The sequence below is a fragment of the Montipora capricornis genome, chromosome 10, assembly GCF_036669925.1.
Source record: "Montipora capricornis isolate CH-2021 chromosome 10, ASM3666992v2, whole genome shotgun sequence".
Taxonomy (NCBI): Eukaryota; Metazoa; Cnidaria; class Anthozoa; order Scleractinia; family Acroporidae; genus Montipora; species Montipora capricornis.
Window position 1 is genome coordinate 47128403 of NC_090892.1, and position 14605 is coordinate 47143007.

Below are 14605 nucleotides of genomic sequence, written 5' to 3' on the forward strand. Positions count from 1 at the left end.
TTGCCATTCGTTTTCTGTACAAATCAAAACTTGTCTAGCTGTCAAAATTAAGGCGTAGACTGATATTGTAAAAATGTAAAACTGCAAGGAAGACCACAGAAGATATCATTAGCTGAAGTACATGTACGTTCAAAACAATGAGGTTATTAGAAACGCTGCATAAAGACATTGAAAATAGGTACTCACTGTGAATAATATGAAGAATTTTTGGTTATCCTCTCCAACACAATTATTTATCCTTTTGGGGAGGAAAATTAAGCATTATTTAATGTTATTAATTAAATAATGTTATTTAATATAACACGCTTTTGAACAATCTCAGTTCCAATAAATCTTGAGAAGAAGTTTGGAGTTTGAAAATACATAAAAGAGGAGGCAGTGTGGCCCAGTGGTTAGGGCGCTTGCCTTGAGATCCGTAGCTCCCGGGTTCAAGACCCGCTGTGACTACCTGTTGAATTTGATCCTGGTAGTCCCTGGTTCAACTTCTCAGTTGTACTTGTAAAATAGCCAACTGGTTTGCCTCCATCCAGTTGGGATTCTTAACAGTTGATGTTGTTGTTCTGTTCTGTTGTTTCGTTGTGATTCATTGGCCCTGAAAAGCCCCTATGGGGAGCAGTTTATGACTGGGCCACAAAACAGTGCAAAGTTCCCACAACAGGGTCCACCACACCACAAACTCCATGCCCCACTCTTTGCGAATAGTGTGGGTTCCTTATTAACGTCCCACACAGTTAATGAATGAGGGCTATAAGACAGGGTCTACAGTTTAATGTCCCAATCAGAGAGGACTTGACAATCAAACCATTTTCAGATGGAATAACAAAGATAGCATTTTCTCCTCAGTCATTTTAAGACCGTAGTGTTGGTCTGGCTTGGGTTTGAACCCTCAACCTTCGGCACAATCGTTAAACCCTCACACAGCATTCCAGAAAAGTTTTAGTTCAAATCATGGCCATAAAGACTGCAGTCATCAGGCAAGTATTAGTACCAGATGTAAACTTTGTGAATTCGACAGAATGCCATAGATGCATGATTTATATTGTCTGCCTTTTGATCAAAACTTGTCTCTTATCTGGAAAATTTCCAATAACTTCTAAACCCAGGCTGCAACAGAGAAGTGGTCCTGGGAGATATCCATTTTGTTTTTTGATTACTGTAATAGTAATAAACTTTAGAAGGCCTACCATGGGCAGTGGTGATCCATTTTCCTGAAAATAAAATGTACATTAAACTATAGTATTCTATTAATAAGCACATATTTCACCAGAGCAGGAAGAGAATAAATCAAGACATCACGTGAATAGATATTACTTGCATAATTATATTGCCACAAGTATTAAGTCTCAAGGCAGTACAATAATTAAATCAAAGAAACTAAAATCAGCAATAACTCTCTGTTAAGGTCAGACAGTGAAAGGTATCTTTGCCTGGTTTATGAATATGCGGGAACAGCAGATCTTAACAAGCGTTATTGAAATCCAAAAAGAAAATTGGGGGTAACTGCACAATTTTCAAAGATAATTAATCAACAATATTGTATAAAGTTTCAAAATACAAATAGACCGAAGATTGTCACTTACAAGGTTTCTTCTTCCAGCCCTTCATTATTGTCTTTTTAGGTACCAAGAACTCTTCCTGAGTTCTGCGTAGTTTATAGGAAACCTAAGTATCTTGAGATGCGCAGAACGTATGCGCAATAACAATAGTAGGCACCGTCCTTAAGATAACTCACTTACTGATTATCATATTTTGATCAACAACCAACATTAAAAGTACAGGAACTTCCTTGGTAACCTTACCTAATACATCTCTGACAGGTGCTGGAATATTCAAGCAAAGAAAAGAATGCAGTTTTAATGTTAAGTTTTGAAAGCATCCTTAAAAGGCTTTGTCCTTCTCAGGATTTGGTCTGACTGAAAAGCAGTGACCCTCCTTGATTCTTAATATCATTATATAAAAATACTCTCAGCCCCTCCTGATGGTTGTGTGTCCAGCTGGAGTTTTCCAGCTGCTCTTGCAAAATGATTCCTTGGTACTTATGAAAACCTTTCTTCAAAGGACCTCATTTGCCCTCTGGGGTGAATGTGGTGTTGGTAGAATCATGAATGAATGAATGATTAGAGCACTGAACTTGAAAAAAAGGAGTTCCTTTGTTCCAATTCTGCACAGACTAGTTACGTTCACCAGTGTAAAGCTAATTAATTAAATCCACACAAAATTTTCATAAACAACAAGGTGAGGAGAAAGAAAATTAGGGGACTAATTGGACTAATTAACTGTAATACTGAATGCTGTCTAGACCACAGACAGGAAGTCTCTGGTTCCACTCCTTGGCTGCACTATTAAATAGACAATTTGCTTGCTTGCCACTTGAATCATAAAAATCTGTCCGGTTCATTTCTTTCATGATCCTGAGAGAACCGCAAGGGGACCAAAGTGGTCCAATAAAAAAATTGGGTTAAGACCCCTGGGAGTGAAACTAAAACTCTGTTTAACACCAAACAATAATATTATTATTTTACTTGTCAGTGGGGGTGGTTCAAGAGTCAATGGGTTAACTCATTGTCTGGCGTTAGACAGAGTAAAATCTATTATGTTTCACTCCCAGAGGTCAAGGGTTAATATATAATTTATGTCTATGTGTCATACTATCACTTAGTATTATCTTATATCACCTGCAATGATGGGCCCTCGCAAGCTTGATACATTCACACCTAGTGCATCTCAAAACAACTTCTCCTTCCTGAAGCTGTAATTTCTTTACATTTTCTGATGTACAATTTCCTAAAGGTATAGTTCCCTAGGAAAAAACAATATTAGATCATAAGAAAAAAGAACTATTTCCAAGGCTAAAATTATTTTAAAAGTAAAAAAACTGAACATTTTCGACATTAAGTAATCACCAGGCCCCAGTTGTTCAAACGATGGATAGCGCTATCCACCAGATAAATCACTATCCAGCGGATGAACATTAGCAAAACCAATCGAGTTATCCAGTGGATAGTGATTTATCTGGCGGATAGCACTATCCATCGTTTCAACAACTGGGGCCAGGGTATTAAAGTATCATCCGCTAAACCCATATTTTACATGGGTTCATTTTTTCTTACTTTTTAAACATTTTTAGCCTTGTAAATAGTTCTTTTTAACTTTGTGGACAATAATAGATTGTATCTTGACCACAAAATAATCCTTGCATTCATTCCTTCATGTTATTTCAGTCATTATTAAATTTCTTGTCAAGAAGTGAGATTAGAAGGATTGATTCTACACCTGACTATTTAACTGCTATGTTATGGTACCATGAGAAACAAAAACAACTATTGCGTAAAAAAATGCACTCAATATTGCGATGCAATACCAGAGCAAAAGGATTACCATCTGAAACTTAAAGCACCCTATATTTCATCGTAAATGCTTTAAGTAATGTTTAAAAAACAAGCAGCTGTCTTTTATCGGGGTTTAAAAACACGAAGCGTAGCCGAGTGCTTTTAGACCCGATAAAACACGTGCTGCGAGTTTTTTTGAACAGCTTCAAAAACATTTCACTAAAAGCGTGTCCCTCTGGATTCAGAACATTGGTTCAAATTGAGTAGAGGAGAATATTAGCATACAAGAAAAACAAGCTATGCCTTATTAGTATTCTTCATATGAGGAATACTAACGAGGAGTGTTTTATCAGGATGTAAAGCTCATACACGTGACGTTTTATTGGTGTTTGATTGGCTCTTAGGCTCACATGTCCATTAGGTTGAGTGTTATGGGAAAAGCAATGAAGTCGTCTAACACTGGTTAGGGTGGTGAGTTGGCCGCAGGCCATGAATCTTATGCTGATACTGTTTACAGTAATCTAATTACAGTATTTCATGTTAGGGAATTATTATTAGAGTCGAAGCTTACGGTAGCTGTTTATGGTGAAAGATGCCTAATGAGCTCAAATCAATTTGGAATATAAACAAAAAATAGGCATGCATTGCGTACGTGTGGTAACACAGAGCTTAGTCCAAATTTTCAACTGAGCTGCATTTTGTCTTCCCGGAGATTCAAAAAAAAAATTCATTGAGGTTAAGCCCTGTCTGGCAGGGCTAGCATCTGGATGGGAGACCTCAAAATGTACCACTTCGTGCCAGAAACATAGGACCGAAAATTTTATTTTAATGCTCAAAAATGCAAACTAAGCAAGGTACAGATTTTGTTAGCCTTCTTTATGCAAAAGAAATATTGATGCAAAAGTAAATAAATATTGCTGCACAGTTCTATGAAGAGCTCAGGAAGTGTCGAACAAAAATAAAATATTTTGCAACAGTAAATAAATCGCAAAATCGAAAGTGACATCGAATTCAGCAGGCGCCATGATCAAGTTCCACTGCATGTTTCTACTCACGAAACAAAGAATACATCTGTGTCAAAATGATGACAAGAGACTGGGTTTTTGTTTTTGTTAGTTTGCTTTTTTCCCTTTCAAGTGTTATAAAGCTTGACAAGAAATGTGCAAGTTCAACACAAAGATCACAATTGCCTAACTCTTGAGGTTGACCATTGTTTCTGCATGCAAAGTCAAAAATTTAACTCTCCTAGACGAGGTTATTTATCACCAGGTAATTCCATGGTTTTGGAAATAGCAGCTGCTTTATTATTCATTAGCGTCACGAATTCTTGCCAATTTTGGGACTCAGTTTGTTGAATCTCAAGCACGCTTCCAACAGACCTGTTTATTTTAGTGATTATCACCGATTGGCACCACAGACACTTTTACATTCTTACAACCCGGTGACATAGTGTATAGTGCACTTTCAGTGCACTACTACAAAAATGAGTATGTATCATCGCTACCATGTTGGCGGACGAAAACAAGGATTTTTCATTAGCTCCTTTTGTTCGTCCACCAGCACTAATTATTGTACATTGTTATCTTTGCCTCTAGAGATTGGTTGTAGTCTTGGTTTTCACTCACATGATCATTACAGCCATGTTTTCCAACGAAAACAAAAGAAAACGTTTGCATAATAATAGAGTTAAATTTCCGGAGGATTTGGTCGGGGCTCCAACATGGCCGCCGTTTCTTCGATAAGGGGCTCCAACATGGCGGCAGTGACGTCATGTGAAAACCGAGAGATAATCTGATTCAATGTAATATGGTGTAAACTACTTACAGGATCACTACACATTGATCTACTGTGAGAAATAACAGCCAAACAGGAGAAGAACGTGAAAGCAATGGCGTGGAAAATACCAAAAGCAGCTGCTGATATAACCTCCGGCAAAAGCATCACGAAAACTACGACGAATTCTCCATAAGCGATGAGCAAATAGGTAAAAACCGCACATCCGATGCCAACCCCATCATTGACGAACCACGAAAAGTTACAACACTTGGATCCTCTGCCCATGACAGCTATCACAAACACGGAAGACCAATGTACCTATCAGAGCGAGAAGTGACCGCCATTTTCGTTGACGCAGCTGTTACAGATTCGCTGTGATTCGCTAAAATGTAATGAAACGAGCCCGCGTGCCATATTGACGCCCTTGTTGTCATAACAACATCACGTTTATCCGGGGAATAAGCGAAAACACTAACACGAACTGAACAAAATGCCTGAACGATTGTCTGAAGTGCTTGTAGAAACGACGAACAAAGAGGTAGATGTTGTCACTACTGACAAAGAACAGTACGAGGAGAAGAAAAGTACAGAAAACAAACAGGAAGGAGATAATGACAAAAAGAAGGAACCGTACGATGCCATGCGAAATGAACCTCATCTTGTTGGTCTGATCGTTGAGACGTACCTAGGCGAGAAAGATGAGCGTGGATTTTTTCATGGAGTTGGAACAGCTTACTTTAAAGGCAATCACGTGTATTCTGGATCATTTGTAAATGGATTGATGGACGGAACGGGACAATATATTTGGTCTAATGGAATCAGGTATGAAGGTGATTTCAAGAATAACAAGATAGAAGGGAAAGGATGCTACACTTGGCCAGACGAAAGCATCTATGATGGAGACGTGTTGGATGGGTTGAGACATGGCCGGGGTACATATACTTGCGGTAAAATCCCGTCTTCGTACAGTGGAGAGTGGAAATTAGGTGAACGTTTTGGAGAAGGTATCTTGAGGTATGACAAAGAAGGCTTGTCGTATTATGATGGACACTGGGTGCATAACAAAAGATATGGATTTGGAATGAGGAGGTATGCCTCAGGAAACATCTACAAGGGGGACTGGAGGGACAATGTTAGACATGGAAAGGGAACGATGCACTGGTATGATAGGAATGAAATTTATGAGGGACAGTGGGAGAATGGAACCCAGCATGGGCATGGAGAACATTCGTGGTATCTAAAGCGTATTCCAGGTTCACAGTACCCTTTGCGTAACTATTATGTTGGGGAGTGGTTGAATGGGCTGCGGCATGGCCATGGGATATTTTACTATGCGACGGGTGCTAAGTACGAGGGAGAGTGGATGAATAATATGAAGCATGGCAGTGGAAAGTATGTGTTCAAGAATGGCCTGGTTTTTGAAGGTAAGTCAAGAGTGGTTCAGGTGTATCATGGGCGTAGCCAGGATTTTTCAAAGGGGGGGGGGGAGGGGGGTCACACTGCGTTTTGGCAACCTGAATATTGTAAGTTGTTTGCGTAAAAAAGGCTTCCAAAGGGGGGGTCACGGGCACCCCAGGACCCCCCTAGCTACGCCCTAGTGTATGAGAGATATTTTTAACCTGTTCAAGGTGGTTTGCAACAATTTACCTCCAGATTAAAGATCCTTTTTTGGGTGTTCAAAATGGTGGGAATGACATAAAGTTGAGTTTGTCAGTAGGTCTCTCCAACTTCAACATCAAAATGTGTCTAAAAAAACAGACAATTAACATCAAAAAGTGTCTCGCAAATGTTGCTTCTTAATTAAGTAAGGATAAACAGCTGCATTTACCCTAACCTAAAAGTAACTTTAACCTTTACCCTTACCTTATTGTTGGAAATGTGTAACAAAGGCTTAGATGAAAGGAACACTCCGAGTTGGATGTCAAAGTTGGGTGTGCATCTAATTAGGGTCAATCCTGGACATAAGTGCCCCCATTGATGAGTAAAATCATCTGGCATTAGACAGTAGAGTAAAGCCTCTTAAGTCTCACTGCTAGAAGTCAATGGGTTAAAATTGTGCCAGGATTCTAAAATACTGTTTGATTCCAGACAATAATATGAATTATTATGTTAAATAAAAATATATATACTGGGATTGCATACTTTGCCTCTGTCAGTGCTAACCAGAAAAACCAGTGTCTATAAGTATTTAAAATAGTTAAAACTGTGCTTAGTCTTTATCCTTCTTGGCAAAGCTATTTTCTTTTAAGTAATATTATTATACTCTGTATGACGTGATGATGTGGCAAAAATTAACATTTTCCTTGCATTCTTTGTGTGGTAACTACAGGTACTTTTGAGTTGGACCACATGCTTGACTTTCCTGACATCAACCCATCGGGTATGATCACTCCAGACATAACAAGTTCAGGTCTTCCTGTTCGATCTGGTACTGCAATGCGATCTGCTTCACCTTACCTGATATCTGACAATTCTGAAAATCCATTAAACTTGAACATTGATCTGCTTCTGGATGAGAGAGATCTAGATTTATATGAGCGAGAGGAAGAACTGCGGTCTGTCACCCATGTCATGCTGAGACATATTAGCAAACTGAAGAAGATCTACAGTTTTTATTCATGCCTAGGCCAGCATGATTCTATTGACAACACCTTTGTCATGAGCCGGCTTCACTTCTGGCGATTCTTGAAGGACAGTAAAGTTCATCACCATGGCTTTACGCTATCAGAGTTGGATCGTATCATTGCTCCAGAGAAGTCAAGCAATTTCCATGAACCTCATCAGGAGGTGCTAATGAGAGAATTTTTGAATGCAATTGTTATCATTGGGTATAAGCTCTACAATGAAGATCACAGCGGCAATGAAAGAGTTCTTCCCTGGTGTGTTTCCAAGCTCATTTCTGAAAACATCCTTCAGAATTTCTGTAAAGTCGGAGGCAGTGTGTTTGCTGATTCCATGAGATCTACTGAAGCTGTCAAATTAATGCCTAAAAGCTGGAACATTTTCTGTGGGCTTTGTGCTCCACATGTGCACTACCCACATGAACCAATTTTCAAATGCCGTCAGTTTATGTTCATGCTTAATGACTTCCATCTTATTAATTCAGACTTGAGCCCAGAGGAGGTACTGAAGCTAATTGCAAAAGATAACCCAGCACTGGCACAAGATGACTTTTGCAATCTTGAGTTGGAGATGACGTTTCTGGAGTTCTTCGAGGCCCTTATTGATTGTGCCTCAGTTTATGTCACAGAAGCAGTTATTAAGGGACACCTGTCACCTAAACCAACATCACTTCCCTCTTCTAGATCACCAAGTGCAGATAGTTTCACACCAGCCACCTCAAAACCTGGGTTAGAAAGCCCTGATGAAGGAAGGGAAGGAGGTAGATACTATTGGTTTCAATCAAAGATTATTTTTGGGTGTAAGGTTGCATCTAAAATAATAATCTATCACTGTAAATGGTGGTGCAGGGATTATGAATTTCATCTTTGAGTGCTGATAGTATCTCTCACGATTGACCACAGTTAGGGTTAGAAATCATGATCATAATGTCAAATTTAGCCATAAAAAATGTCATTGTAGAAGAGAATAATGAAGCAAAAAAGTATCTTACAATGAGTAGACCTCGGAAGCTCCTTTTTTATTGGTTAATTAATCCTTTGACACCCAAACCGGCCTAAACCGGCCAGACTTGGTATTTTACTCTGTCTAACGCCAGACGATTTTACTCGGCAATAGGGAAGCGTTGCCGTTACGACACCTATATCCTCTTTTTTGCACATGTGAAAGATAAAAATAATATCTGCTCTGTACGTGGTGACGATTTTTTCCATGAGAAAAGGAAAATCGTAGTATTTCATCAGTATCTACATGTATGGTAATAAATTATTATTATTATTATTATTATTATTATTATTGCAAGGTTATGTCTTGTTTATAGTGGATTTCCCTTTTTACATCCAGATCAGTTAAATGGAGCCATCCTTGCTGGGGAAACTCCTGGGGATAGGGACTCACCTGAAAGAGTGTGCAGGGTGATGTCTGGAGCATCAGATACGAAGTCAACAGGTGCCGATTCACCATCAAAGACCAGAGACATCAATCCTGCTGGACAGACTACATCTGGTGCGGTTGTCTTTTTAAATACAATGTAGTTACTATTGGTGGGGTCATCTGAAAGAACGGAAATTCTCATTCTAATAGACCTTATTCATAAATGGCGGTCACATTTATAAATTTTTTGTCTGAGTGTGAATTAGCCTACCAAGCCTCAATACCATACAGTGAATTGAAAATAATTCTTGCTCTAAAATGAGGCTTGGTGGGCTAATTTGCAGTTGGACAAAAGAATTACAAATGTGGCTGCCATTTCTGAATAAGGTCTAATTCATTTATTGAAGTTCATTCTTATTTTGATTTTAAATAATAATAATAATAATAATAATAATAATAATAATAATAATAATAATAAATAAATGCTAATTGATATTCTATAGTGCTATTTACAATGAGTATTTACGTGAATAAAAAAATAAATATGTAAATGATAATCATATCAATAAATAATTAATTATAAAAAGCTAATCTAAATAAATGTGTTTTGACTTCACTAAACACTTAATGACTGGTCCCGAGGGAAACAGTTCATTTTGTTTCCTGAGAATCTCAATGTTTCCCCGAGGCGCAGCCGAGGGAAACAAAATGAACTGTTTCCCGCGGGACCAGTCATTAAGTGATTTGTTATATTGCAAAACAAATGGGTCAAACATTTTGAAAAAAAGCGTTCAGATTCCAGCAACAACATCAGGCCACCTGCAACTGCGCGCTCTGATCACGTGCAACAGCAGTCAACATTTCGCGGGTAATAGTGAACTGTTCCCCGTTTGACGTCATAGTTTTCGCACTGTTGCCCGCCCATGGCATTTGGCGGTAAACAGTTTCATTGTGAAATGTCATGTGACCATCAACTAGCCAATGAATGGGCACACTGTAGCGGGAAAAACTCCAGCTATATAACAATCTTAAATGTTTCAATGTTAGTTTCATTTCTGTTGCTCATTGGAAGATTGTTCCATAGTGTAGGGCCAAATGTCTTGTACTTGGTACATTGTATTTGGGATCTGTAGAAGGTTGTCCTGATTTCTTAGATTATAGCAACTAGCAGCTTTTGGCCTTAAAAGAGACATCAAATATACAGGGGCCATTCCATACTGTACTTTATAGACTAGAAGTAGTATCTTGAACATAATAGTTACGATATTTCACTAGTCTGGTAACCAGTGCAAATCTTTCAGTACTGGAGTGATGTGGCTGTATTTAGGAACGAGTCATACAACACGAGCTAGCCTGCTGCATAAAGAAATTACTGTTTTAAATGAGTATGGATTGTAATTTCAGGCAGGGCTATTGTCATCAGGGCTTCTTTCCAATTCCCTATGAAAGATAATCTCCTTGAGTTAAAGGAGCCCTTAATGTGCGTTTTGGTGCAGAGGTCATTGATAGGAACTAGGTAATACCATATGCACAGTACTTATGCACTCTTTCCAATTGTCATTGTGCCTTAGAAGTGAGTCTTTGGGTTACCATATTTACGTACCATTAAGAGTTGTGACCCCTAGTGCACTCAAGTTAACGTCTGACCTCCATAGAGAAAAATCCTGATTTGAATCTGACTCAACCCTGTGTGGTTGTCTTGCATACTGGTCTTAGTCTTATGGTAACTACGCAATTCAGCCAACAAGAATAAAATTAATGATAATAAATTATTGGTAGTCCTAGCCTCATAACTAGTTTTTTTTTATAGTAAACTTGTGACCATGCCTTTGCAGTGTACCTTTTACAATCCTCTTGCAGCAAAGCTGACAAAAATGAAATGAAAATTCTCTGGTGTGTAGCAATGTGTAACTCTGTTTTCCTTGTATGTTTTTGTATTTTTTGTGCCTGAAAGAGTGCTAAACTATGATGGGAATCTGTAGGTGCTTAAAAGGCTGTTAATTAATATTATCTGTTAAACTAATGAGAAGTTGGCGTTTCTAGCAAAAAGCACTGATCCTCTGCCCAGTTCTCAAGAAGGAAGCAAGAAAATACAGTCTTTCCAATCAAGTGCAAATGTCCAACAACAAAAGGAGCAATCTTTGGGACCTGCTGGGCTTGGAGATGGGGAAGATGAAAACCTTCAAGGTTTGTTTGTACATGTATTCAAGGAATAAGTTTGTAATAGGATCTTTGCCTTAAGTTGTTGTTTAAAATTGTGCTGTTAAAAGTCAAATTGAAGAAAAAAAGTGGGATATTGAAGAATATAAAAGATTAGTAGTTTAATTAAGAATCATTGTTAGTTTCTATCAGGAAAATAATGAGATCCTACTCAATTTTGTCAGAAGCCTGTAGTGATGTGTCCCAGGTAGCTCTTCTCCTCGACTTCAACATCATGTGTCAAGAAAAACATGGAATGAACATGACAAAGAGTTCCCCTAACAATTATCATCCATGCCCACTCAAAAGCCATTGGGCCCCCCTTCAAGGATGCATCTCATTATTCTTGATCCACTGTAAAATACAGTTAGGGTTTTGAACAAAGAAAAAAGATACAGTGCTCAAAATTAGCGGTTAGTCCGGTCATCCGGTCGTCCCAGATGACCGGAAAGTTTACCTGGTGACTAGTTTTTGGTAAAATGAGAAGCTTGGTTGGCGGAAGAAAAAACAACCGTCACGGGACAACCCAACCAAAAATAGAAAATGAATTACATAAGCAGCACCCGACAGCCACTCACTTGTCGGGTTTTTATTTTCAATGTCCGATGGTAGTGTGACGTTAACAATAATTTGTCGCAGCTGAGCATTTTCCTGTGTTTTGAATATCTGTTCTTTTTTCAAAACAGGAGGAAAATGTATGGGATGGAGATTGAAGTCTCCATTTTGAAGATTCTAAAACCACAGGTGCACACTTAGAACTATGGGATACTGAAGCTCCAACACCATTTGATAGCCTCTCAGCACGGCATGCATTTAATTGTACGGGCTTTCCTAATGGGTAACCAAGCATTTATCATGGCAACCAAATTTACGGGTTTAGTTGGCCGGTTTTTAATTGAAACAGGGACAACCTGGAATTTTTTTAATTTCGAGCACTGATATATCAGGTATCAAGCAGGAATAAGCAATTTTTAGGGATTAAAAACTGAACAAGTCCTGAATAACTAATTATTAAGATCATCCTAGGGAACACAAGTAAATTAATGAACAGAACAAGCGGCACACACCATGAGGGCTATCTGCTTCGTCACCATGAGGGCTATCTGCTTCATCCCGAGCCTCCTATGCCCCAGCCTTGATTAGACTCAATCAATCTACTTGTGTACATACATTAAGTTTCCCAAGTTGAGTATCGTTTGGGGAAAAGTACTTTCTTTATTGAAAAGGCGCTTGTTTGTATTTTTTTGTAGAAGAGGTTCAAACTCCAAGCCTTTGTGTTCCAGCAGCCGATGGAAGTCAATTTGAACAACCTGATCAACAACAAATCTGGTGCCTGCAGGTGGAGATCTTCTTTGACAAGTTCTTTCAAGCTGCAGACAATATGGAAATAATAAAGAAAGCACAATTAGAACAAAAACCTTCAGTTGTTTGAATTCACCTTTGTTTCTGTAATTTCATGGAAACTCACGTGCAATACTTGAGTTGCCACATAAAGACAGTTATTTAAATAGTTGACAATGTGTATCAACAATTTGGGTGTTTTGTGTAAGTTACCAACAATGTTCACATCTTGCATACAGTATTTGAGATGATTTAAAACAGTATTGATTTGATGCTTTACACAAGAAAGATGACGTTAAGGAAATTGAGGTTTCCATGTTGTTTTAAATGAGGAATTTGTTTAGTTTATGTATTGTGAAATGGTTATTGATGTTTGATGCTTTTAAATGTGCATTTTATTGCACAAATGCTCCAGTGATTTTTACAGTACCGTGACCTTGTACATGTCAGGACCCCTTGCTTGTTTTCTAATGGTTGCAGAAGAGGCAACTTTGGCATGCACAGTTTTTCATAGGAAGGCTAACACATTGTGCATAACATCTATGTATAATGTGCCTATTCTTGTGGCCAGCTTAATTGATCAGACACTTAACACGGAATGACTCTGTGTGTGCCCTTTGGGCAATGTCTGGGGCTTGTAACTTTTAATTAATAACAAGTAGTCCAAGCTACGTGTGGGAGAAAACCAAATTCATATGGCTGTCGTGACTACATACATTTGTAGTGTATCTCTGAGTAATATTTTCAAGAAGAAAGCATTATTTATTGTCCTCGAAACTTTGCAATTAAAAAAGCCATACTCCTTTGCCATTGCATATTTCTTCCTTCCTGTGTGGAGGGGGACATGGGGGAGCCCTAAACACCGCAACACCGCAAAAAAAATTAACGAACACCGCATCACCGCAAGAAAAGTCAACGAAACCCCGTCACCGCAACAATTATTTTTAGCTACACGATTTTAACGTCTACACTTGACATTACACTTTTATACCTAAACAATTTTCCACAAAATAAACACAACAAAATGTACTCTTGTCAATGCATGCCTACGCGTTGATACTGTTGATACCCGTAAATCAGTTTTCTTGTACTTACCCGGAGAGGTCGTTTGTATGAAGTTCCATGAACATTACTGAGAGGTTTACCCGAAAAGCTGCCAAGCGATAAAACAACATTTCCAGAGTGTGGAGCAAATAATTTCATTTCACCGAACACCGTAGCTTGCGAAACACAAACATCGCACACCGTTGGGTTTGCGATCACCGCATCACCGCAAATTGAGATTTTATTCACCGCATCACCGCATTGAAAAAACCATCAACACCGCAACACCGCAAATCCCCATGTCCCCCATTGTGTGGTATAGTCTTATTTTCCTAAGTTTATGAGAATCAACTACATGCGTATACATCAAACAACAAAATTTGGATGGAAATTTTTATATATGCAAGGAAAGAAAATGAACCTTGGCAGTCTACATCTTGTCCACAATTTCACTACAAAACTGGCCCTGAAACTTGCTAAAAAACTGAAGTGTCAGGAACTGACACACATACAAATCACTTAAAATTCATGAGTTTGTCCAATCAGTTTACTTTCAAAAAATTGAAACTTTCTGAATGCCTCACAGTTACTGGTCTTTCAAGTACTTGTTCTGTAGCTCTTTTTGTCCATACTGAGTGAATGCAATTTGAGATTTTCATTTTTCTTCCTGAGTCTTGACTCAATCATAATGTAATAACCAGGAAATGAAAAGAAGTGAATGTTTTTACAGGCCTGTCAAAGGCTTTCAATCGATTTAGTAGCTTGAATTGTTTTTTTTTATTTTTACTTTTTTCATCCTTACTAGCATTGGGCACATGGCAAAAAGAGAGATGATAATAAAATTATTGATGTCAGAAAACTGAGGGACATTGTTCTGTGAAGCGTGAAAATTATGTGATTTCCAGTGTTTTGTTGGGAGTTGG

The 14605-nt window shown here is 38.3% G+C and overlaps 2 protein-coding genes across 2 annotated transcripts in view; one reads left to right on the top strand and one right to left on the bottom strand.

Annotated features, from left to right (window-relative positions):
- Positions 1 to 5474, bottom strand: part of LOC138018691 (palmitoyltransferase ZDHHC3-like) — a 14806-nt gene extending 9332 nt beyond the window's left edge. The window contains exons 1-6 of the mRNA XM_068865378.1: positions 5154 to 5474; positions 2676 to 2800; positions 1800 to 1820; positions 1185 to 1208; positions 187 to 238; positions 1 to 81 (exon numbers count right to left, since the gene is read on the bottom strand). The exon at positions 1 to 81 is cut by the window's left edge and continues 1 nt beyond it. Coding sequence (XP_068721479.1) covers positions 1 to 81; positions 187 to 238; positions 1185 to 1208; positions 1800 to 1820; positions 2676 to 2800; positions 5154 to 5390 — 540 coding nt within the window. The 5' untranslated portion in view covers positions 5391 to 5474. The remainder of the gene's footprint in view (positions 82 to 186; positions 239 to 1184; positions 1209 to 1799; positions 1821 to 2675; positions 2801 to 5153) is intronic.
- Positions 5475 to 5558: 84 nt separating this feature from the next.
- LOC138018690 (radial spoke head 10 homolog B-like) lies at positions 5559 to 13443 on the top strand. Its single transcript, XM_068865377.1, has 5 exons — positions 5559 to 6529; positions 7435 to 8487; positions 9069 to 9230; positions 11142 to 11285; positions 12548 to 13443. The coding sequence occupies exons 1-5, from the start codon at positions 5596 to 5598 to the stop codon at positions 12727 to 12729; spliced, it is 2475 nt and encodes an 824-aa protein (XP_068721478.1). The 5' UTR covers positions 5559 to 5595; the 3' UTR covers positions 12730 to 13443.
- The last annotated feature ends 1162 nt before the right edge of the window (positions 13444 to 14605 follow it).

Excerpts from the sequence above, each read along its gene's own strand:
- LOC138018690 (XM_068865377.1), top strand. The coding sequence starts at position 5,596 with ATGCCTGAACGATTGTCTGAAGTGCTTGTAGAAACGACGAACAAAGAG. Across the intron at positions 6,530-7,434 it reads GAATGGCCTGGTTTTTGAAG|GTACTTTTGAGTTGGACCAC; the intron begins GTAAGTCAAGAG and ends TGGTAACTACAG. Across the intron at positions 9,231-11,141 it reads TGCTGGACAGACTACATCTG|CAAAAAGCACTGATCCTCTG; the intron begins GTGCGGTTGTCT and ends TGGCGTTTCTAG.